This window comes from Uloborus diversus, chromosome 1 (assembly GCF_026930045.1).
Source record: "Uloborus diversus isolate 005 chromosome 1, Udiv.v.3.1, whole genome shotgun sequence".
NCBI classification, from domain to species: Eukaryota; Metazoa; Arthropoda; class Arachnida; order Araneae; family Uloboridae; genus Uloborus; species Uloborus diversus.
Genome location: NC_072731.1, coordinates 218,463,575 through 218,489,509, shown reverse-complemented (window position 1 = coordinate 218,489,509; position 25,935 = coordinate 218,463,575). Strand labels below are relative to the sequence as shown.

Sequence of the window (25,935 nt, the reverse complement as noted above, 5' to 3'; positions counted from 1 at the left end):
ACCATTAAGGCACGGATGTCAATGGCACAGTTAATTTGGTTGCCCAGTTTCCACCAGATGGAGGCACCTGGGCTCTCTTTTGGTGCGAAATTGCACTGGGAATTTAATGTTGCCGAGGGAAATCTAAGCCAAACGAACACTCAAAAGATCTTTTACATGCCGCACAATCATACAACATGGGCTCTGATGGCTTTCTGCATCTCGAAAATCCAGCGACTGGCCACCTCAGGCCGGTATTTGTTAAGTAGTTCAGTGCATTTGTTATTTTCAACACAAAATATGTCCTTAAATATTCATCCTATCATTCTTCATAATTCTGAACTTATTTTGAATATTTTTGTGTAGGCAAGTGAGTTAGTCCCTAAACTGGAAGCCATCGGTCAGAAAATGGATGGTTTCAGAAGATCTTTTGAATACATTCAAGATTATGTCAGCATATATGGTTTAAAGATTTGGCAAGAAGAAATGTCTAGAATAATTAATTACAATGTGGAACAAGAATGTAATGCCTTTCTTAGACATAAGGTATTGGTTATTTTTACTGTATTGAGCTTAGTAACGTAAACAGTTTTATGTTTGTTTAGTATTTGAAGAGCATTTTTTTCTGTTTTTTTCGCATATGATTTTTATCCGTATTATATTCTAGAATTTTCAGTTGATGAAAATGTTTCAGGAAATGATTCTTTATGCTTAAATAGTAAAAGTAATATTTTAAATGTGTTGAAACACGGGTTTTTAATAATGAAAAATATACTAATAGAATAGAACAACCAGTGAATAAACATAATTATTTTTTAAAAAACAATCTGCAAAAGTTTGTTCTTTGACTGATTATACATGTTCCTTTACTGAGTTTGAGTTGCTGCACCTCTTTGTATTTTTATCCCCACCCCCCTTTTTAGACAAAAAAGAACAGGCACAGAACCATAAAAATCCTTCTAATTAATAAAGCAATCACAGTAATTGATACAGTTTAATGTATCAACCAAAATGGTTTAAAAGTCATGTGCCAGATGCTAATTTTTAATGATGTTATGGATTTTTGAAAATGAAATTGTGCTTCAATGTTTATTTACCAGTCATCCTATACTTAGAGAAATATACTTCAATTATATTCCCATTCATTTTTTGTCATGTGAAATCTTCCACACATTTTGTTGATCATGTAAGCAACTATTTATTTGTCATGGGAGCTATTAACTCTCACCAACTTTAATAGGTCCAAGATTGGCAAAGCATTTACCAGTCACGAACTATACCCATACCCAGTTTTATGCCACTGGATAATTTATCAGTTAATTTTTATTGGTCGTTTGGCTCGTGAAGTATTGAGAATAACTGATCCAAAGTAAGTCCATCTTTTAAAGTGCACTTTAGAATGCTTTTTAATACATTTCATTTGTAAATGAATGTTCTGATTCAAATAAAACATTTTAAAAGACAAATTTTCTTTTGAATTAAAAATTTTATTGTTGTATATTTGTCATTTTTTCCCCCTATATTGTAGAACAACAGTATATATTGATCAAATGACAACATGGTATGATTCCAAGACACATTTAGAAATAGCCAGCTTGAAGTTATTTTCTCTGATTCAGGTAAATTTTAGAAACAATTTAATTTTTGATTATTTGTTCGTAAGGCTTTTTGTCATGACCATTGGGGAGTATAATGTTGCTACATCATAGAGTAAATAAAAAACAAGCTCGAAAATTGATACTCATGAAATCCAGGAACTGAACACCCAGGCTTCTTTTCAGCTTTTTTTTTTTTTTTAAATCTATTATGCCTCAACAAAGTGATTTTCCTAATCATTAGAATGGCATAGTTGCTATTATTAAGGGTATTTGTATTGCAATTTCTTATGGCTGTTAGTATTAAATTCCAATCTTCAGATTATGTTGTTTCACGTGTCCATTCTTGTCAAACTTTTTGCACAATGTTTCCTGTTTCCAAAAACTAATTCTATAGTATACAAACAATACTTGGAGAAACTCTGAAGTCTTTAGCTAAAGCAAGTTGCGTTTCACTTGCTTGTACTTGATTGGTGGTTGAGGCATGTTGGTGAGCTATCGTACTCACTAAAAAAACTTTCAGTGGGCTTTGATTGTTTTTAATCTCCTAAATAGAAAATTATGCAGACCGATTTTCACTCATCTAAAGTGCCATTTCATAATATGTCATCAGCTAAATTTGCGTAATTTCAACTTTGTAAACGTTCTTTACTATTTTTTTTTATTTGTTAATATAGTATTTTATGTATCATAGTTCAATGAGGGTGGGGGGGGCACTTGTCAAGATCACCTAGGGCGGCAGAACTACTAGAGCCAGGCTTGACAAAACATATATTGATCTAAAGTAATACATTGCTGTATGTTTTGCCAATTAAGTGAAATTTTGTATTTTCAACAGCAATGCCAAATTTATTATCTTTAAAGTATGAATAGGAAGTAGTACCTGGATTAAAGAAATAGTCTCTATAGCGTTTGAGTTAAAAATCAAAATTATTTCTGAATGTTGCAGCATTAACTGTCTCAAAAGAGCTTAAGAATTGATTTTAATTATTCATACCAGAGGTGCCCATATGGGGGGAGGCAAGTGGGGGCTGAAGCCCCTCCTCCTCATCCCTTAGAAATGAGAACTTCCTATGCTTTTAAAAATCTGAAAACTTTTCTTCTCCAGTTATTGATGAATAAGTTATTAAAAATGTCAAATTTTAATAACTCTAATCTGTACTGAAATCGGTTTCTATGGGGGAAAATATCCTGCTAAACCATGGGGACAATATCTGAGCCCCCCCCCCTCTTAAAATTTTGCATATGAGGGCGCATGATTCATATTTTTTCACTGAAGAAATTAATTTTATGTTTTATGTATTTCTAGAAAAGTGTGGGAACGCCTGGTTTGACAGGATTGGATCGCTTATTGTCTTTCATGATAGTAACAGAACTCCAAAGCTTAATACGTTTCTACGAAAAACTAATTATTGGGGACAAAGTGTGGCAAGATGTGCTGAGAAGCCTCCACAGCACTTTACAACCCATTAACAAACTAATTGGTAATATAACTTTTCTGTATGAATCACTGCTTCTAACCAATTTTTTGATTATGTCAGCAGTCATTGAAAATGTTAAGTGTATTTATGTGAACAAGATAGCAGTAATTCATATATTTTGTAAGTTAGTAAATAATGGTTAGAATAATTTTTCGTTTTTCATCATAATTTTTATATTTTTGATTAAATTTCCCAAATTATGTTTTATATTTTTTAATGCTGCTATGCTAATTTACTGTATACATAATATGTATGAGATCTTACCAGATCTAATTTCAATTACAATCAACACTATTATGAACATAATTTGAAAAGGTAATTTAGGCTCAAGAATTGTTACATGCTGTGGCACATTGTAAAAAAATTAGTGAAGAGTTTTGTAAAGTATAAAAATAATATCAAAATATTATTTAAGAAATCTAACAATTTTTCTAATGCTTAGTTATTGTTAGTTGGTATGAAGTAAATATGTAATTTTATCAATACTTAAGAAACTTTTTAGGTTTAACAAAAAAATTCTTCATTCTTCCTCAATCGAAATTTTTTTTTGCATACTTCCCTTTTTTGTGTCTTTCTAAAAAAACTTTTCAAAATTGTTTTTTTTTTTCAAAATTTGTTTCTGTTCCTTTTCCAGCTCAACCCACTCGTGTTTATGGAGCAACACTTTCAAAAGCAGGAAAGTATAACATGTTTTTAGATGCATTATTGCGGGTGATTATTCTTAATTTCTTTATTCATAATGAGCATTTTTTTTTCCATTCATTACATTTTTAACTAATCCCTTTTAATGTTTTTAAAGGTTGGACAGATGCAATTGCTAAGGAAAAGAATTGCCTATGAATTAAATACGTCATGTAAATTTGATTCAAAACATTTAGCAAATTCTCTACAAACAATCAATGAGTAAATCCTTTTTTTTTCATTGTAAAATATAATATCATGTATTCCATTTCATGCAAATGAAACGTTTTTTCAATTAAATATTAATTTCTTCAAAGGGCTTTGTTGGCTGATATTGAGCTTCATTATAAAGATCCAAGCAAGCCATATCCTAAAGAAGATAATCCTCTTTTATATGAACTCTCTTCGTACTTAGAATGGTCTGGAATTTGTAACCCTCTTGCAAAGGTAATTTGTCCTACATTTCAGTGATACTGTTTTAACAGTAAAGACTGATAAGTTTTGTTCAAGTTTGAAGGAAAAGGAAGGTAACCAGCTAATATATTAATCATACCTAGGTTCATGAAAATTTGAATTATACATATGAGGCAGTGAGAAGCAAAGGGATGTAAGTGGCAAAATTAAAAATTTGGAGATAACCAGTACACATGCTAGGTGGACCTCTCCTCTGTTTCGGCGCAAGAGTAAGTTAGTAGCCCTGGTAGTTGCTGCTATACAGCATGATTTAGAAAAAATTTCAATTAAAACCTCCCTAGGATGTTATCTTTAAATGTGTTTTACTCTAAACTCGAAAATGCCCACTTACATCCTTTGCTTCTCACTGCCTCATATAATGTACAAAAAAAAAAAAAAAAAAAGCTGCGCCCCTAAAAAATTGAATTTTGCCAAATTAGCACCTCTTTCTTTTTGTAGTTATGTCATTTAAAAACTCCAACTGACATTAAAATTCCTCACTTTGAAGCTAGAATAATTATTGTTCTAGTTTTCTGACAAAAGGTGTCACTCATTTACTAAAATATGCTTAAAAGCAATTTATGTTGTGTAACTTTATAGTGAAACAAAATTATAATAATTTATATGCTTACTTATATTTGCTTAATTTATAATCTGTTCAGACATTTAAACATGTACATACATTTTGGAAGAGACACTTGCCCTATAACTTTCTGAAAAACCCTTTTCAATGAAATAACTTCATTTTAGCATCAACAGGGTTTATATTTATGCAACAAATTTAAATGAACTGAGGTGCTGAAAAGTATAAAAGGATAATATTTTGAAAGTAAATATTTTATTTTTTTAAATTTATTTACCTTTAAAGTTAAAAAGAAAGATTGAATGCATTTATTTCTATTTTTCTTTATGCATATTTATTTTATAACTTTTGGAAAGACAGCATTTTTACTTGTTTGAAAATCTTTAGTTTATCCTCGAACAAGTTTCAAAAATGATGTATAGATTTGATGTTTATCAAATAAAGTTTCTATAAGAAAAGAAAGCCGAAATTTTGATTTGTTTTGCTGTTGGAAATGTTCATACACATTTTTAGATTATGTATTTTTGATATTAGTATATGCATTTGAAGATACATAAATTGTGACTGATACAGTAATAACTTATCTTTTCAGATTTATATTACTACAAGACCGTTGCCTCATCTGTCACTGTTTTTGTTCCTTTTTTCAACTTCTCAAATAGCTAAACTAACTTATGAAAAAAGCATAGGTATTTTAATTTATGTATATTAAAAGATTATGCTGAAAATATATTGCTTATTTTTTTTTAAAAATGCATATTCTAGTAGTAACTACAAGTAAAATTTCAAAAATATTCAAATAATTGAATTGTGTCTGTAAAGAAAGAAAACTATTTTATGCTATTTTGATATTTATGAAATTTCAAGAGATGTTTTACTCTAAACTGCATTAATATATGAGCGTAATTTGCCTTTTAACAACACAATTATCTTGGGTATTCTGTTAACCCCTTGAGGACCAGTGCTCGGAAAACGAAGCGCAGCTACGGGACCGAACGTTGTGAAATGGAACGCCGCCATCGGCCCGAGCATTTACAGCAGTTAAGCCTAACTGAACAAAAATATTCATATAAAATCAGCATCTCAAAATAATGGCTTGAAATTTTAATTTTGTTTAAACAATGTACTACTGATTACTAATTACTAATATAAAGACTATTACATTATTAGAAGGAACGAAATAAGTAGAATACTAAAACTTTAACCATGTGCACAAAATTAAATGATATGTGCACAAAAACAAAGTTAGAGTTTGACATCGTGAGTGTGGAATCAAAGAAAAGGAAATGTAGCAAAAAAATATGTTCCTTATGTAATTTTGATTAAAACAACTTAGGTCAACGAATTTAAACTAGTTATATTTCCCACGCGACAAGTTTCAAAACTGCTTCATAATTCACTCGAAAACATTCCCTTTCACTCACTTCGCTAATCATTTTTATTGCAGTTTCCCATCCCCAAATGAAAAAGAATAAATACAGAAGAACAATATCAGAAAGGATTCAAAAATAATCATAAACTTCAGACCTCTTGAACTCATTCCTGTACTCTCATTGAATGGGGAATCCCAAAAGTCTGGAACACATAAGCAAAAATATTTTAACCTTCCTTCCCTCCCCCATAATTTATTCAGCTAGATGTATATCTCTTTCAATTACTCGTAAAAAAAAGAGAAGCAAAGATATAAGCAAGAGCAATTGAGACCTCATAAATCATATGCGCAGAGCAGTGATTCACTGTTGTTTACATAAAAAAAAAATCTATCCCATTGAGAGGCCCAAATAAGAAACTAAAGCGTGTACATGAAGGTCAAATACCATGTGACTCGAATATGATCAAAGTTATAGCCATTTAGCGCCATCTAGTATCATTTAAATATTCAATTCAATCGTTCCATTTCGAGAAAGCATATACGTGACGCTGGGACTACAGCGTCGATCAGAGCGCGTAGCGGATAAGTGACGCTGGGCTGATAGGAGAGGAATCGTTGCGTAGCGTCCGCGTGACGCTGGGTGCGAACGGGTTAACAAAATGAAAGAATTTCTTGTTTGACATGTCATTTCGGATACTTTAGGAAATTTAGATGTCTTTAAAAAATACATTTTATTTTTTTGCTTATTTCTTTAGATGCCTTAATGTCTCGGAAGATCACAGATGGTATAGATGGACTTCCTTTTGTCATTGGAACTTTAACATTTCTACACCAGTTTCACCAGGATCACAAAAATAATTTTTTGGCATACATGGGTCAATACATCAGATCAGTTGTGGAAAATGCACGGTAAACAACAAATAATCTCTTCTCAAAATTCTGGTTTTATCCCTTACCTATGTTCTGTTTATTTTTTCTTTGTAGTTCTCTTTTAAGCTATGACTATTTAAAGGTTACAATTACATCATTATCATTTGTGGCCAAAAAATAATCCTAATTTTAGCTAAAAAACTTTTAAGCTGTACTAGTTATAATGATTTTTCTTGCCACGTTTTTTTTACTTTAAACATGTGATACCTAATTACACAGTAATATTGTACAGTATGAAAAAATTGTAAAAATATGTTGAAAACGTTTAATTAAAACATTAAGCATTGTTGATTTTAAGGAAAAAGTTTCAGTTGTTGCTGTAGGAATGAAGAATATCTTGTTGTAATGGCCTTTTAGGGTAAACAAAGGATGTTTGCAAAATTACCGATTCAAAGAATATTTTAGATCTCTGGTAGCCAAACCATGGCACAGTGGCCCACTAATAGTCACCCACAGAGCTTGCATAACTTGCAAAATTATCAACCAAATCATTTTTAAAAAAATCATATGCTTTTTTGTGCATTTGCAACATCACTCACTGTACAAGTGAATGTATTGCTAGGAAGATTACAATTAGATCATTGAATTGAGTTGTGATGTGCAGCTAAAAAAGAAACTCCTTCAAGTTGCTTTGACAAATTTATATAAAACATATTTGGACAAAGATAAATACCTTTAGTTACTTTTAGAGCCATAAATTTCTTTGTGGAATTGTTCATGAAACTTCTTTTAAGTATATAATTTGCCGTATTAGGACTATCAATATTTGTTAAAACAAAAAAAAAAACTCTCTGGTGGTTGACCCCCCCCCCCCCCCCCCATCGATGCGACATTGCCCTCAGTTTTACAAACATGCTGCATCAGTGAAATTGTTACTTTGAAGGACTTATGCCATGTGCACAGCTTTTTAGTCTCTTGAAGCACATCAAACTAAGAACGCAAATTATTGATACTTAAAATACACCACCAGCTCAGTTATTCCATCCGAGGACCGCAGTTTCGTGCTTTTTAGCACTCATCAGCCTGGAATAGGAATCACATGAGCTGGAGGCGAAAAATCTCTTAAGGGAGCCAAGAGAGCCAAACAAACTGGTAGCTAATGCAGAATTAGCAAACCAGATGAGCGACCGCAGCAATGGTGCGGTTCAACTCAAAGATTGATGGCAAAGCATGGTATTTTGTAGTAAGTTACCGCCTTAAGCCAGGGCTAAGGCAGAAATACTTAAAATACACCACCAGCTCAGTTATTCCATCCGAGGACTGCAGTTTCATGCTTTTTAGCACTCATCAGCCCAGAATAGGAATCACATGAGCAGGAGGCGAAAAACCTCTTAAGGGAGCCATCAAATTATTGATGTTCATTTAGAAAATTGTTTGCATGTAGTGACAACCTCAGTCGAGATTAATGTCATAATGAAATAAAATAATTTAAATTATTTAATAAATATGTGTGATTGTCAGTTATGTAGTTGTTACAAGTTTTGATATGAAAGTTTTTTAATTTAAAAAAATGTAACCCCACGGGAAATATCATTTCTGAAATTTGCCTCTGCTTAATATGCTGGCCACCTATGCTCTAGACTAGATTACATGGAAATAAATAACTTACTAACCATTTGATATCCAAGTTTATCTGAAAATAACCTAATGTACAGAAAAAGATTCCATAAGTGGATGTAATAGAGTGCAAATTATTCTGCTCTGGAGTTAAGTATCTGAATCAAATAATTATGACATTAATATTGTTTATTAATTAGTATAATTCTCTATTTGCTTTAGTGAAAACAATAAGAATGACATTCCAGCAGCTCTGGATTAAGTATCTGAATCAAATAATTATCACATTAATATTGTTTATTAATTAGTATAATTCTCTATTTGCTTTAGTGAAAACAATAAGAATGACATTCCAGCAGAGGTTATTAACTCTATGGTGTACCTAGAAGAATTTATAGAATATGGGAAGTTACCCAGAAAGGTATGTTTGTTGATAAACATTCTTATTTTTTTTCCCAAATGCAACCATTTTCATTCATTATTAAACTGTTTTTTGCAGGCAATTACAAATCATATACCTCCATTACTTGTTGATGGTATTAGAAGTCAGTAAATTTCTACACAACAGATCCATCCATATTGAACATTTTAGTGCTACAAATTATTGTTAACATCATTATGTCAAATTTGTAAAATTTTGCAATACTTAATTCGTTCAGATTTTGTAAGATATTTTTATTTGAATGTTATCTCAAAATCAATAAAATATGAAATTATTTTTGTATGTTTCTATTGTGTTTCTGAAAGGCTGTTTCATGTACCTCCAAGTATATTTCAACCAAGCTATATTTGAACAAGGAAGGAACAAATTGGTCTTAGAACATTATGTCATTAGAAAGCAGATTAGGATTGCTACTGATTACAAAACTTGGAACCTCGTGCAAATTGTTTTCAAGGAGTGCTCCCATTCAGGACAGATTTCAATATTTGTTAATCTTTTTTAGTGGTAAATTAGATTTTCCCCGAATCAAAGCCCCCAGTGCAGGTTTTGAAATTGTTGGTTTTTAAAATAAAGCGGTACATTTTGAACACTAGTGCAACGCTAGAACTTTTCTAAGCATATTACTTAAGAAATCCTTTTAAAGAAAATTTGGTTTGAGAGGAAGATGACAGAACATAAATGAGATGATTCTAGTTTTCAGAAACGTTCTAAGTTTTAAAAAATCGTCTGCATTAACTCTAAACAGGCCTTTTGGTGAAAATAATCTCGCCTATTGATGAAATTTGCCCAGAATTTCCAATTCCATGTAAAATATTACTTAACAAACTAAGTAGCAAATATTCAGAATCACATCAAATCGTAATAATGAGTAATTAACAAATTATCGTAAGCTTCTTCCATCAAATTTCTGGTGTGATGAGCAATAAAGTCATGTGTTTTTTACTACCATGTAAAGCAAACAGAAAAGGTATGTCACATTTTACAATATTGAATTGCTTAAAAGTAAGCAAAATGCACTCAAATATCATACTATACACTGGTGGACAAAAGTATAGACTCAGTTTTTTTTCTTTTGTTTCGATTACAACATGACGCAGTTTAAATTATTTTCGTTGAAATAAAGATGAATAGTTGATGAAATAGTTCTAAAATTAGTACATCTTATCAATTAAATTAAAAAAATCATAAAATTAGATAATTTGCAAATTTATTATTTTATCATTACGTGAAACCTGGACAAAAGTATAAACTCAGAGGTAAAAAATACAGGAATATAAGAAAGTTTCGTTCCAAAATGTTAATTTAACGCCATAGAATGAATAAATGTTGCCATCAGTAATTGCTAAAATATTTGTTTTTGGAAATTAATGAGAAACATAAATGCACCGCTGGACAAAATTATAAACTCATTTTTTTTTCATTTTTTCAATCATAATTTAACTCGGTTAAAAAACTTTTTGTTCCAGTAAAGATAAATAACTGACTAAATAGTCCTAAATTCAGTATAACTCATTAACTTTATAAAATAAATAATTTAATTAAAAAATCTCAACTTTAATATCTTTATAATGCATGAAACCTGGACAAAAGTATCAACTCAAAAGTAAGAAACTCTGAAGGTTGGTAGAATTTTCTTCAAATATTTAATCACTTAATAACCAAAAATGAACCAATGCTGAATTTGAAAATTAAAAACATACAATACTGCATAAACACAATTATAAGCTGAAAAATTTTATTTTTTTTTTCGAATCTAATTAAGTTACTTTTGCAATTACTTCAGTAAAACAAAAGCATAGATTTATGAAAATGTAATTTTTCTATTAACATGGATAAATTGAAAAAAAAAATCAATATTTGAAACGTTTTAAAAATTAACACTGCATTAAATCTAGCCATTAGTGCAAACTACAAAGTTTTAAAAACGAGTTGGGCCCCCCGTTTTCTGAATTACCTCGAATATGCGGCTGGGCATGTAGATTTTACAAGAGTTTCCAACAGCTGCAGTGACATATGGTTGCATGCTGAAAGTATTGCCCTTTTTAATTCCCCTGTGGTTTGGTACTGGTGCTGATCATGATAAACTTTGCGAACCGTGGTCCCCCAAAGATTTTCGATCGGATTAAGATCCGGACTATGAGCTGGCCATTTGATTCCTTTGATACCCCAGCGCTTGAACCATTCTTTTGTACTTTTCGCTGTGTGTACACTCGCGTTATCTTGCTAAAATGACCAGTTACCTCCAGGAATCAGATGAGCAAAAGGTAAGAGATGATCTTCCAGTATTAATTGGTAATCTTCAGCGTTCTATCTTCCATTAAGAAATGCCAATCCTGCTTTACTATGCTAAAAGAGTTATTTATCTTTACTGGAACAAAATTTTTTTAAACTGAGTTAAATTATGATTGAAAAAATGAAAAAAAAAATGAGTTTATAATTTTGTCAAGCAGTGCATTTATATGTTTCTCATAAATTTCCAAAAACCAAACTTTTACAAATCACTGATGGCAACATTTATTCATTCTATGGTGTTAAATTAACATTTTCAAACAAAACTTTCTCGTAATTCTGGATTTTTTACCTTTGAGTTTATATTTTTGTCCAGGTTTCACGTAATGATAGAATATTAAATTTGCAAATTTTCTAATTTTATGAATTTTTTAATTTAACTGATAAGATTTACTAATTTTAGAACTATTTCTTCAACTATTCATCTTTACTTCAATGAAAATAATTTAAACTGAGTCATGTTGTAATTGAAACAAAATTAAAAAAAAATTGAGTCTATAATTTTGTCCACCACTGTATTTTAAAGTTTTATTACAGCAGAAGATTCTTTTAAAAGTTTTCTACTTTCTTCAGTATTGTTCCATTTAGCCAAAAAAAAAAAATTTAATTGCACATTATTGTATCTACAATACACAAGCTATTTTGTAGCAGTTCTAGTTCAATTACAAATGTTTCTGAAACAGATGATGCCCCTTATAATGCGAAAAATCCTTTCCCAGTAAGAAATTTTTTTTGAATTATTTGCCTGCTATAATTTAACGGACTAACGAGGTTCTTCAAGACATAACTTAATATTTTTAACAATGCAGTATAGATGCATCGTTACTGGTTACTCTTTTGCAGTTGCTGATTAGAATGCATCTGTTTCAGGAAAATTACTGTGAGAAGTTTATTTCCATTAGTTGCAGGATATGAATAAAAAAAACTTAATTTTGAAAAAGGGAAGGGAGTAACAGTTTTTTTACTCTTTTGACTAGGCACCTGTTGTCTGCTAAAATTACTTGCATGTGGAACTTTTCAGGGTTTTACAACCTAGGTCAGTTTTATCCTTATGATATAAACATTTTGTGAAACAGGTTTATTATTGTGATTAAAACTGTCAAACTGTCTGACACTTTGCACTACTTTATGCGCTTTCTTTTCAATAAAAATTTTTAATTTTCAGATTTCATTTCTTTTTCATTCTGAATTCTTCATCCCCCACCCTCTGTATTGTGTGCATACATTTCATTTAATTCATAATTTAAAAACAAGACTATTTTAAAGATTTAGCAAAATAAAAATATGAATCAAGAGTTTTTGTATTCTTAAAATAGTAAAATTTATTATCAAGCATAAAAGTCAGCAACAAAGATTTTATACAAAAGATAGCATAACTTGTACAGTTTCGTTTATCACTTTGATAGCATAAAAGAATATTAAAACACACAAAAAGTAATAGCAAAATTAAGTAGAAAATTTTTTAATTGGTAAAATTAATTATACTGCATAATACTGATTCATTGAGTCATCAATAAAAATGTGTTTAGCTTACGAATTATCACAGGAAAAGTATAATTCTGAACCATAAAATATAACCAGTAAAATTTGATCAGCTCGAAAGGAATCACATGAAGAAATATTTTTATTTACTTCACAAAAATTAGTTTTAAGTTCATATATTTACATAATATATTGAGTACTTTAACTGCTAAATTGCATTACTTATATCGCTAAACTAGTGAAGTTTTTTCTTTACTTTTCTTTATAGAATATTTTCTCCAATACAAAGACGATGTAATTAATTTAATTTAGCAACATAAAAATACTATATCTTGTTTGTGGGCCAAATATAAAATCTTTCCAGAATAACTCTCATTGAAAAAAAATTTAAAACGAATTTAAAATCTGTTTTGTTTTTAATAAAATGCACATTTTGTTGTAAAAATAATTTAAAATATACATTAAAGTTCTCTCTCTCTCTTTTTTTCTTTTGAAAATGTCGCACTCTTCATGATTTTTTTTTTCTTTTCTTTTCGTACATAACTAGTTATCATCAAGCATATGTATACATGTAATTTAAGTGACTAGAATAAAAATCCAATAAAAACTTCCTCTTTTAAGTATAAATGATGATTGATAAAAACACTAATTTATGTTTAATTTTAATACTAAGCAGGAGCTGTAAACTTTTTTCCTGAAGAATATGCAGAGGATATATTAAGAGCACTTTAATTCTTTAAAAGCAGGGATGAAAGTTCCTGTAAAAAATAAAATCACATAAGAAAACATAATTTAAAAATATTTCAATGATTTAAGAAATGGTTAGTGATGCAGAAAGTGGAAAATTAGATGTGAACAAGTAAAAATGATCTAATTTGGATGTTTTGTTATAATTTTAAGAGTATATATTATTCGTAATTTAATTTTTTTATAAACAATTTTCTTTTTGGGAATGTTGCCATAAAATTGCATGTATAACCAACAAACAAATAAAAAATGCACTTAAGTTTTATTCATAAACAAATATAATAAAACTTGGGAAAACAACTCAAATCCTTTAAGTTTCATTTACCTATGAATTACATATAATGTCATAGTACAGTAGAGTCTCATTTTAGACGGGTTTATTTTACGCGGATTTGATTATACACGTTTGAGGATTTGATATCTGCAGTTTGTTTCACTCGAATGAGTTTTGTTTTTATGCGGATGAGGCATTACAAAAAAATAAAATTTTCACCGCTTTCAAATTTCCAACTCATATGATTGCAGATAACATGCGATTGACTGCATTTGGGTCGCTAATTGATAAGAAAGCTCGGACTGCTGAAGACATTTTTTGTGATTGGTTCCAGAACTCTTCTCAGATGTAATTAAACTCACACAATTCAGAGCTTAATGGAAGAATAGCTTTTATTAGTTACAAAAAGGACAAAGACGATCGATAAGCGATGACACACAACCTAAAACTTTCACATTGAAAATTTTGAGACAGTGCATACATATTGGAATAAGTACACATTAAACTTATTACATGTTTATTTATCACTAAAATAATTTTTTTATGTATGGAATCTAACCCCTATTTTAACACCACTATTAAGTCTTAATTTTTGCAGAATGTAACCCCCACATAAAAGAAAGGTTACTGCACTTAAAAATTATTATAGCTTCATAAAATGCCATTTTTATTCTTAAAAGTTCCCAATAATCTTTTCTTTCACTAAGGATAGCCTAAATTTGAAAAGAAGTTATAAAAAAAATTATTGTTTTCTGTCCAAAGTAGCAACACAGAATTTAAGGTGATGGATTTTTTTATTATTTTTTATGTTACCTATTGTTTTATAATGCATGTAATTCATACCAGATTTTTCAAAATCTCTTTGAAATATAGAAATAAATGAATACATATTTTAATATTACTTATTATTTAACCTTTAAAATTTCACTGCTTTTTTTTTTTTTTTTATTAAGTCCTTAAATTCCTGCGCCTTGTACTTGCATACATAGAGAAAGAAAAGAAAGACTTACAGATTTGATCCTTAACTTACGTCCCATAGATTTTCATTCCAATCACTAAAATATGATTTGAAAGCTTCAGGCTCTTCATATTGTTTAATTTTAACAATTAATGTATTATCGATATCTCGATCAGTTGGGTCAGAATTGATATACACCTGGAAAAAATGTATACAAACTTAACTGCATAAATAAATTTAAAAATAATTTACAAAGCATAAACAAAGTAGTGAGTAAATAATTACTATTCTGCAAAATTAGTGAGACATTCATAAAAATTAATCATTAAAATTTAAAATTAATATATTAACCTCATAAAATAAGAGATAATATGTATCTATAGCAGGGTTGTCCAACTGGCGGCCCGCGGGCCGCACGTGTCCCGCCAACAAATATTGTGCGGCCCGCCAACTTCTTATTCAGCATATTACTTTTTTTTGACATTTTATGCTATCAAGAAGCATCCGAGACTACCATTCTTGATCAAGCCGGAGTCCCCAAAGTTACCTCTTAATCGCTCTTTTACTCCTTTCATTGTAATGGGAGAAAAAAGTACAGGACATCTACAGGTCAAGGTCAAGCAGTCCTACCCTGCACGCTAGAGCTCAAGCGAATTCCTAGAGATAGTATTGCCTAGCGTTGGCGGGGGGGGGGGAGACAGGGAGGGAAGATTGAAACATTTCAGATAAGAAAAACCTGCCAGGAATCGGTTACAAATAAAGACCCCCCCCCCCCCCCCACTGACTCTACGGCCTTTTTTCATTTCGAAAAAGAAATTGAGAATTTGCTCTCGTCACTTTGTCGTTGGGAGCACATATTTATGCGAAGTGCTTTTTCGACGATAAACTTTATCGAGAATCGTCACAGGAGCTCTCTCTCTCTCTGACAGTTCATTGTTAGACCTTCTTCTGCTGACAACGACAAACATCGATGTTGACACTCCTGCTCTTGTAAAAAAGGCGGATCAACCTCAGTTTTCCCATTAAAACTTAAGCAAATTGTTTTTTATAATCCTTCTGTTTCATTGTTTTATAATTAATAATTCAACTATTAATTGTTATTGTATAAGAGGTTATTGTACACAGCCGCGGATCCAAAGGGGAGGGGGCAATGGGGGCAATTGCCCCCCCCTGGGAAAATCAGGGGCGCCAGTAGGAAGGGGGCGCCGAAAGCGTCCCTGGACGAATATTTAAATACCAAAAAGAAAGAACGAAAGATAGTTGGAATTTATTTGTCTCATTCACCAGTTCTCAACCTGTGTGCAGTGGGGCACTTCGGTGCCCCTCTTGTGGGCGCAATATCCGCAAGTTATGAGCTTTCTTTCTGAATTTGGTAGGAAAGTTTTGGAATTGGGTACTAAAGGAAGACATTTGGAAAAATTATTTGGTTCATTCACTACTTCTCAATGTGTGGGGAATAGGGCACGTCCCTTAGGGGCACAATATCCGCAACTTATGAATTTTCCTTCTAAATATAGTGGGGGGGGGCAGTTTTGGAATTAGGGACAAAAGAAAGAAATGTACTTAGAAAATTTTTCTCATTTACGATTCTAAACCAATATTAAGTAGGGCGCTTCCACGCCCCTCTTAGAGGCCCAATGTTCGCAACTTAAAAAAATTTCCTTCAAATTTAGGGGAAAAATTTTGAAATTGGGTATAGAAGTAGACATTCAGAAAAGTTATTTGGTTCATTCACCAGTTCTCAATCTGTGGGGAGTAGGGCCCGTTCCCCTAGGGGGCGCAATATCCATAACTAATGAGTTTTTCTTTGAAATTTAGAGAGGAAGTTTTGGATTTAGGTACAAAAGAAAGAAAGATACTTGGAAAATTTATTTGTCTCATTCACCGGTTTTCAACCTGTGGGAAGCGAGCTCTATGGGGCGCACTATTCGCAACTTTTAAATTTTCACTCTAAATTTAGGGGGGGGGGGGGTGGAATTTGGTACAAAAGAAAGAAAGAAAGACATTTTAAAAATTTGATTCTTTCACCGGTTCTCAGCGCACCCTGGGTGGCGCAATATCTGCAACTTATGAGTTTCCCTATACATCTACTGGGAAAGTTTTGGAATTGGGTACAAAAGAAAGAGACATTTCAAAAATTTATTTGGTTCATTTACCAATTCTCAATCTGTGGGGCGCCCGCGCTCCCTAGGGGGCGCAATATCTGCATTTTATGAGTGTCCCTCTAAATTTAGGGGAAGTTTTGGAACTGGGTGCAAAAGAAAGACATTTAATTTTTTTTTTTACTTCATTAACCGTTCCTCAACCAGTGAGGAGTGCGGCGCGTCTGCGTCTGCTTAGGGGCGCAATATCATGAGAATTGCCCGTTCTCAACAGTGGATACAGAAATTTTTCAAGTGAGGAGCGATAGATTTTAATCATTCAACCTTTACTACGTATCCTGGTTACACATGTTAATAACACAGGTTTAGGTCTTCAATTCTGAAACATTTCCGCTTGAGAACTCTGACCCCCCACTCCCTTTCCCTACTATTATCGAAGAATAAGGCCTCAAAATGCAGAATTTTTTAGTGTATTTTTCAAAAATTTTCCCGGGGGAGAAACCCTTGGAACCCCCCTAAAATTGGAGATATTCTACTCTCAACCCAAAGGAGATCCATGCATCACTCTCCTGATATCCCTCCTCCTCCGAAGGTAAAAAAAGACAGAGAGCAGAAGCGTTTTTTATTTAATTATTTATTCATTTCTGTTAAGTACACACGCGCGCGCGCGTAGGAAAAGACACATCGTGAGGAAAAAAATATAAAATGGCCTATTTTGCTATCGACATAAAGTTGTCCGAGCTACAAAAACGGTTCCCCACACCTGAAATCGCAAATCAATTTTAAATATTTATACGAAAACGGAGACTAGAAAGAGGAGGTTAAAGATTAAGTAAAAAGTTAGGGGCCCTGAAGAAAGTTGCATAGGGGCCCATGAATCCTGTCGACGGCCCTGAGAGGCCCCAAAGGCGTAGGGGCACCGTATAGGAGTTAAAAAAATGCTTATGATAAATGTTCTACAACTTCTGTGATAGAGAAATAGTGCCCCAAAATGTATTTCGACGGGCCCCAAAAAAATTACCGTCGGTTCAGCGGGAATCTAACAAAATGAAACAAAACCGGTTTCGCCATCTCATATTTGTTTCCATGGTCTCCAATTCAGCAATATATCACCAAATGATCGTCAGTCTGAGACGCTATATTAGTTTTCCATTGAAAAAGGTAATTAATAGCCACAAAAAATGAGTAAATAGGCTTTTTAGAACACCCGATCGAAAACAAAAAGGGAAATGCACAACTGGAACGTACGCACACTCCACAAGCGAAAATTAAGCCTTCTACAGCTTACCATTTTTGAGTTATGACTTATGAGAGATACATATGTACATCCAGCCGCAAGAAACAACGCAATAATTAACTTGTTTGGTACCTGAATGCAGTATTAAAAACTCTTTCAGGAGTGACTAAAATAGAAATTCATACTGAAATTTAAGTAAAAAATTTTATATGAAAACAATAACTCCCTTTACTTTGTATTAAAAAGTAAAACAACAAAGGTCTTTTTTTTTTTTTTTTTCAAAAACATCGGCCAATTCAATCGGCTTTTCGATGTTTTTTAAGGCCGATGGGCCGATGTTTCCTGCAAGTTAGCATCGGCCGCCGATGCCGATGGCTAAATTGTTGAACCATCGGCGCCGATGCATCGGTCGAGTCCTAATTATCACCCCCATCGCCTCTCCCTTGCATCCGCGCTTACATTTTTTTGCATTTTGTTATTTAAGGCTATACTAAAACAATTGTTTACACTGAAAACGTTATGCGCATCAATTACTTTTATTGCAATAATAAATTAGAATACCTTGTTGTACTTTTTTTTCCTTGATGGGGCGAGTGAGGGGGGGGGCACCACAAATTAACGTCCAAGGTGTCACCCGTTCCGATTACTCCACTATAAAATCCTATTATGTCCTACATTAGTTTATTTAAATTATTTTTCACTTCCAGTAGCAATGCATTTTTACTTAATATTTTTTTTCCTAGCGGGAGAATAGCTGAATGCTCAAAAGTAAAGATGAGGATAACAATCAAAAATTTGATTTTTCATCTTTGAGAATTCATTTGGTGGTTGGGAGGGGGGGGCGCCAGGTGTGTGGGGGCGCCGAAATTGAAAAAAAAAAGTGCCCCCTCCTGAGCCGAATCCTGGATCCGCGCCTGATTGTACAACTTTTTTGAACTGCGGCCGGCCAGGTGATAAGTGACCGGAATTCTGGCCCGTGGGCTCTTTGCAGTTGAACAACCCTGATCTATAGCATCTTTGTTATCATAAACTTTAAAGACCTGTAGCCGGGCAGACCAATAAATCTTGTTATTGAATTTATAAAAACATTAATGAAAAATTAAGCAATTATTTTATAAATTTAATAAATATTTTAAATAAAAATTATATTTAAAATGTTCAAAAAATAAACATTAAAAAAATTTGAAAAATAAACTATAAGAAATAGAATAATATTTTTACAACATTGTGCTATTATTTCAATGCAAATTATATGTATATTCAACACAATAAGTATAATCCTGTTCTTTATACAGAAGTAGACAACAAACTCCTCGTTGTCTACTGTTTTGGGGTTTTTAGCGCATATGCCTAACTAACAACTTATGGGTGAAATTTATCACTGGTACTTTGTACTTGAAACTTCCACTGCTGATGACACCAGTCTCAAGCAGCTATTTTGAAGTATTTTGTAAAGTTTTTTTTTTTATTTAAATTTTGTGTCTTCTATTTGAAAATAAAAAATGTGGTTTATGTTTTCTATTTACCACTAATATTATTCCCTTTACTTAATTTGTTGCTGCTCTGCATATTTTGAATAAAGATTTATTGGTTTGTATCATTCCAAAGTTATTATTTTTTACTATACATATGAATTCATATACATGTACGTACTATGTATGTACGTAGAGCATAAAGATTTTAAAAAGTGGTAAGTAAAAGTATTCATATCACTACTTTAACTTGCTTAATCATTCAAATCTGTAAACTGTTAATAATTACTTCTGCCATTTCAAGTGATTTCTCCTTTTCTTCTTCATCAGCACCTTTTCCAATCCATATGTATAAAGCATCACCAGCATCTAAAACCATTACATCGTCTTCAGATAAATCCTGCAACATTTAATGATAAGTTCCCAAAATCAATTGGACTGACATTAACTTATTTACTCACATAATTGAAAAACATTTAGGTAGTCAAAAATATTTTTTCCTTAACTGCATTTGAAATGTCCTAATATTGGAAAAATATTGTTTTTAGCACACAATTTAGTATCTAAAATCTTCTTTAAGACTACTATTTCATATGAAGAATTTTTGAATGAACCAAAAAAAAAAAAAAAGGTGAGGGAGGGCGGTGGGGTCAAAAAAATTTTACACTATAGATCTATTTTTATAAACATTTGTATTGTTGGTGTCTAATTTTAAACATTAAATTATAATCAAAAGAATTAGCATAATTTGTTATTTTTAAAGCCAAGTTCAGTTTAAAGCTTTTATCAAAATGGAAATTCTGAAACATTTCAATATTAATTACAGTACCAAGTTCTCAATTTGAAAGTTACAACTGATTTCAATTGTGTTTTCAATTTGTGTTTAAAAATCCTGGGGTTTAGCAGTATATGTATCTTTTAGATTTAAGTCAAAATACAAATTTAGGAAAAAAATCAGAAGCACTTATATTAGTTGACAAATGTTAATTAACTAAGAAGAATGAATTTGAAATGCAGCAGCAGGAAGTTTGTAACTTTAGAATTCTAAAATTAAAAAAAAATCTAACACACCCCAGTTACTCTGAAAATATAATTCATGGGTAGGAGACTCCTAGAGCATCAGATTTTACATTAATTGTATGTTAACATTTTTAATAAAAACAATATTTTTAATTATATTCACATTAAACACCTAAAATATATTTTGATGTACTTTAATTATTTTTAAATATATCTTTCCAAGAGTACGAAAAAGGCCCCCCCCCAGCAAAAGAGAAAAGAAAAAAACTCTAATACTTGTAACTTGTAAGGGTTTCATTAGCTAAGAAAGTTTGAAGATTACTATTCAAAAAATGTATGATACCCATCATTAAATGTTTGATATCAAATGAAAATTTCCTGATGCAGTATATGTTTATAAATGAACAACAACACTCACTGTCAGTGCAAACATTTTGAGTGCTCAGACGTTAAGAGATATGCAACGGCGATATTAAACTAATATATATTAAATTTTTAAATGAATCAATGATAATAAATGTTTGTCTTCATTATTCTAAACATAGATAACAATAAACATTAAAAATACCTCTTGCGTGAAATTGCATATTTCTTCAACAGTTAGTTTTCCAGTTTCATTGGAAAGTTTAAAAAGTCTTGTCTCCAACAATGGTCGAGATGGCAAATCTCTAGTTTTGGAATAGTCAGTTTTTCCACTTAGACTGGCCCAAAATTCTTCTGGCTCATCGCCTTCGTTTATTTCTATTATTTCCCTGTTCAAAAATTCATTTTATTAAACAAGTTATTAAGCATGTATATTAAACAAGTATTAAGGAGTAGATTGAAAATAAAATGTATACAAAAGATTTCAATAAACAGAACGAAACAGTTGCCTATCAATTGTAATGACAAATAAAAAAGAGATCTCACTTCAATATCTTCATCCGTTTTAAAGCAAAGGATACAATTAACATTCTCCACTGTTACACAGCAGACATTTGCGATTTTCTAAATACATCACAACAAACTGTGTAAAAAAATGAATCCAAGGATATTCAAAATATTTTTTCAGTTTCCATATGTACGTGTGTACGTCTACACGTATAAGTGCATTCAGACGGTCACAAAAAAAAGCTAGCCTAATTAGATTCATTTGTGATTAAAATGGATACTTTGAAAAAATGCCTCTATAACAATACAATACAAACACTATAACAATTTCCCTTCCTACAAAGTAATAAAAATTGTGATACAATAGTTTTTTTTTTCAAATTAACTCTTAATGAAAAATTACTTATGTTGAAGAACAAATACAATTGAAGAACAAATAGTTTATTATTACCTCTCTGGTGAAACAATATCAACTATTCTTTTACCCATGGCTTGCTCTTCGGCACAAGAATCCTGAAATGATATAGTAATGAAAAAAAATCAAAAATTCTTTCGATCATCGCTAATAAGTTCATCATATATCTATATATAAAAAAATTGCATGTCGGCCTAATAATTGCTAAAGTTATCAGGATTACACGAATTTTCAACAGTAGGATTGCTTTCACAAATGAAATTAATATTCTTGAATATAGTTTAATAATAACTTTCTAGCAGCTGTAGCTAATTTTTATTGAATAGCATTTTGCTTCAATGTGACTTATAACTCCTCAGTTCATATGATAAAACTTTTCTAAACCACATGTTGTGATGTACAGTTTTAGATGTGATTACTAGAAAAGATTAATTTTTCGAATATGATTTGGGAAAGTATGAAGTATGAAGTGAAAAGGGGGGCGCTTGAAACGAGCACTGAGACCCCAGGTCTATTGTACTGTCCCCGCTTAGACTACTAAAGGAACCCAGTAACAGAAATAAATTTCAGCAGTTGCCTAACCGAAATTCCAGGCAGTTCCCAGGGATCTACATAGTGGTATCCCAAGTGCTCAAATCTTTGCGCAGAGTAGAAGTCACATTCACATAGCACGTGAATTGAGCTTTCATCAGAGATATGACATCCATTTCATGAAGGATTGCCGGTAACACCCATCACATTAAGATGCCTATTAAGAGAGCAGTGTCCAGTTAGTAACCCAGCAGACTTCTTGATCTCATTTCTACTCAAATTAAGCAATTCCATGGATCTAAGTCAGGGAGGTTGCTGGTTCAGAGTCTTGGCCTATCTTTGAGAGTCAGATTGAAGCCACAGGCCATATGATTTATTCATAAGAAGGTTCTTTGCAGTAGTCCTTCCTGCATTGTGGGGCAGGCTCAGGTCCCATAAATGGTGCACTGGAGCCCTGCTTAGCTAACTGATCTGCCAAATCGTTGCCCACAATGTCACGATGACCAGGAACCCAGGGGGAGGGGGGTAATTTGGGGGAAGGGGGGTTACATCATATCTTTTTTGCGTGAATGTTACATGATAAACCTCTTTTAGTATGTAACTCAAAAGAATGGCTGTAATTATACAATAATAATTTGCACATGTTGTGGGTATGACAAACAAAAGTCACACCCGCATCATTAACCCATTTTGATTTTTAAATACTTTTTTAAGGAGTTTTGTATTGAGGTACATAACTTCTATTTATATCCCAAACATACAAAAAGCATTAAAGTGCAATTATGGTACAAATGGATTGAGCAATATGAATAAGTGTAATGAAGTAAAAATTCTTACATTTCCATTCCAAATGTAACTAACAGATGGAGTCTCCAGTAAAAATACATCGTTTGAATTAAGAGAGCTAGATAATTCAGGCACCTGTATATAGAGAAGGAGGCATTCTGATTAAGCAAATGTTTTAACAAAATATAAATGCTGAAAAAATAGCTTTTTATTTTTATAAAATGTTTTGCATTATTAGCTAAAACTTAGCAATATCAAGGTTCAAAATATCATAACTTTTCCTTTTCTCGCAAACTACCAACTGTTACATTGTTTTAAAAATTAGGCAGAAAGTTGAATACCTGTTCAGCACGAATGTTATATTCATTTGTTCCCCGAACTTGGAAAAGGCGAGTACCATCCACATCAAACGAATCATAGTCATGTATATTTTTAAACCCACTGGCATGACCTCCCATCAAAATGACCATTTTCCCTTTGAAAATTCTCAAGAAGTGCTCTGGTTCTTGGCCATGAACAACACGAACCTATAAATGAAAAATAAGATCAAAGTCTGAGTTTCTATTCTTTTTAACATCTACAAATGCTTTTTTATCTGAATGTAATAGCAAATTTAATTTCAAGCTACATATAGCATAATAAAGTATACAATACCGACTATCCCAACTATAAAGCAAGGGGAATGGCATCTTTTTTTTTTTTGGTTAAAACAAGAACATTTATTACTACATTTTTTTTTATCTAATTACACTATTGAGTTCTAATTTATTTTTTGAACAAAACAATATAAACTGTTTGTAGTCTACACTTATTTTCTTTGGTAAAGTTAAAATTACATGTTATACGATTGCGGTAAGTTTCATTGCAGTATAGTACTTGTATTTTGGACTTTTCGGAAGCATTAAAAACAGAATTATTCATTTAACCTAAGTTTGTTAACATAAACTGCTGGAGGACCGTATTCGCCAGCCTGAATGGTAGATCAGTCTTCTTCATCAAATCAGAGAGCTTCAATCCGCAGTTTTGTGGCCTGACTAAGGTTCAACTCGGCATGTGATCGACCGTTACTGCATGGAAATCAGCTTTACGATAACAAACAGAAACACCATTTTCTTATTCCATAACTTATACAAAAGAAAAACAGTAATTCAACAATACAGGGTTTCCGACAAATTTTTAGTTTGTCCTTAAAATGAAAAGGGACCTCAATTCTAAAAAGAAAGGAACCTTAACTTTTAAAGGCTAAAATTAAAGATGCTCTGATTTATCCAAACTTGAAACTAAAACGGGGATAATTCAATAAAACGTTTGAATGAATGTTGCCTAATACGAAAAGCTATCAAAAGCAATACCCAAATGAACAATATGGCCTTTTGAACAATGAGGTTTTAAACAATTCAATATAACTGAAGGTTGATAAGGATAATTATAACTACTTAAATGGAAGGATAAAATAGTTGTCCTTTAATATGAAAGTACATTTTAAAATTAGCTAATGACAATGTGGAAATTTTTCGCGTAAGTTAACATTTGAAACTTACGTTTGACATGAATTACAAATTCAAATTAAATACAAGATTGAAATTTATTCTAAATCAGAGAGTGGTTACCAGCCTCCTTTACTTTTACTAGGAAATAAAAGCATAATTAAAGCATGAGCTTTTGTTTTCCTAATTTAAAAGAAACATATTAAAATCATTTTTATGTCTTTCTCAAAAATTTAAATGATTAATTCAATACTAATGATTGCAACTAAAATACCTGTACTGCTTTGCCATTCAGATCATTGTCCATTTTTACAGCCATTATGGCAGAAGTAGCTTTTTCATCTTGACTGCTTGTTTTGCCCTTAAACATAATAAAATTCACAGTTATCTTTGATTTTTATTTTTGTTGATTTCATTAAAACATTGTATTGAGAGCATAAATTTACAAATTCGAGCTAAACTATATTGCTTTTATTATTGATGAATTTTACAAGGTACAGAAAAATCTAGAAACTTTCCACAAGTCTAGTGGCGTCAATTATAAGAAAAGATTGGATAGGCTGGAAATTTTTGATGTTGAGAAAATTGGTACAGATTCATATTATAATTATCAAAAATTAAAGGTCCCTGGAAATCTCGCCTAATTGACAACAATTTTGACACCTTAATTTAGTCGCAATTTTTTTTTTTTTTTTTTTGTTAACTTGGCGATTTTTAATCAAGTTGCTATCAAACACTTGGCAATATATCAAAAAGTGGGCACCAATAAATGGCATTAATTTCGCTTGCATTGAAATTAATATCGATTTGCCACAAAAAAAGTTCTGAAACCTTTTGGAACATCTGAATGCAACCAAAAGAGAAAGTGCACAACTAGGCATTATATGAACCTGTGGCATATGTCAGAGAGCACGTAACCTAATTTTGCCCCCAAGCCATGAGGTCCTTTTGGCTCAGCAGCACTAGGTTAGTCAAATCCAGAAACGGACATGCATCGCTCCTCCATGTCGTCTACATCCGTACGCCACATATTGGTGACCCGGACGTGATTTGAAGAGCACATACCCTAACTTTGCCCCCGAGTCTTGAGGTCCTTTTGGTTCGGGAGCAAAGTTAGATTATGTGCTCTCTGACATACGCCACAGACCCGACATACGAAATTTCAACTATCAACGACGAACCATTCTTTAGT

General features: G+C 31.8%; 2 protein-coding genes across 3 annotated transcripts in view; one reads left to right on the top strand and one right to left on the bottom strand.

The window, feature by feature from the left end:
• LOC129224939 (WASH complex subunit 5-like) overlaps nucleotides 1-9,263 on the top strand; it is a 39,481-nt gene extending 30,218 nt beyond the window's left edge. Inside the window, 12 exon segments of the mRNA XM_054859490.1 lie at nucleotides 346-525; nucleotides 1,220-1,291; nucleotides 1,293-1,348; nucleotides 1,508-1,598; nucleotides 2,884-3,058; nucleotides 3,690-3,766; nucleotides 3,855-3,958; nucleotides 4,054-4,183; nucleotides 5,365-5,461; nucleotides 6,900-7,053; nucleotides 8,962-9,052; nucleotides 9,131-9,263. Of these exon segments, the coding sequence (XP_054715465.1) occupies nucleotides 346-525; nucleotides 1,220-1,291; nucleotides 1,293-1,348; nucleotides 1,508-1,598; nucleotides 2,884-3,058; nucleotides 3,690-3,766; nucleotides 3,855-3,958; nucleotides 4,054-4,183; nucleotides 5,365-5,461; nucleotides 6,900-7,053; nucleotides 8,962-9,052; nucleotides 9,131-9,184 (1,281 nt within the window). The 3' untranslated portion in view covers nucleotides 9,185-9,263.
• Nucleotides 9,264-12,677: 3,414 nt separating this feature from the next.
• Nucleotides 12,678-25,935, bottom strand: part of LOC129224925 (gelsolin, cytoplasmic-like) — a 48,185-nt gene continuing 34,927 nt past the window's right edge. Inside the window, exons 12-19 of one of the 2 annotated variants that reach the window (XM_054859481.1) lie at nucleotides 25,018-25,104; nucleotides 23,598-23,783; nucleotides 23,308-23,391; nucleotides 21,976-22,037; nucleotides 21,223-21,406; nucleotides 19,924-20,034; nucleotides 14,876-15,021; nucleotides 12,678-13,602 (exon numbers count right to left, since the gene is read on the bottom strand). In XM_054859481.1, coding sequence (XP_054715456.1) covers nucleotides 14,887-15,021; nucleotides 19,924-20,034; nucleotides 21,223-21,406; nucleotides 21,976-22,037; nucleotides 23,308-23,391; nucleotides 23,598-23,783; nucleotides 25,018-25,104 — 849 coding nt within the window. In that variant the 3' untranslated portion in view covers nucleotides 12,678-13,602; nucleotides 14,876-14,886. The remainder of the gene's footprint in view (nucleotides 13,603-14,875; nucleotides 15,022-19,923; nucleotides 20,035-21,222; nucleotides 21,407-21,975; nucleotides 22,038-23,307; nucleotides 23,392-23,597; nucleotides 23,784-25,017; nucleotides 25,105-25,935) is intronic. The other variant, XM_054859475.1, reaches the window with a different exon arrangement.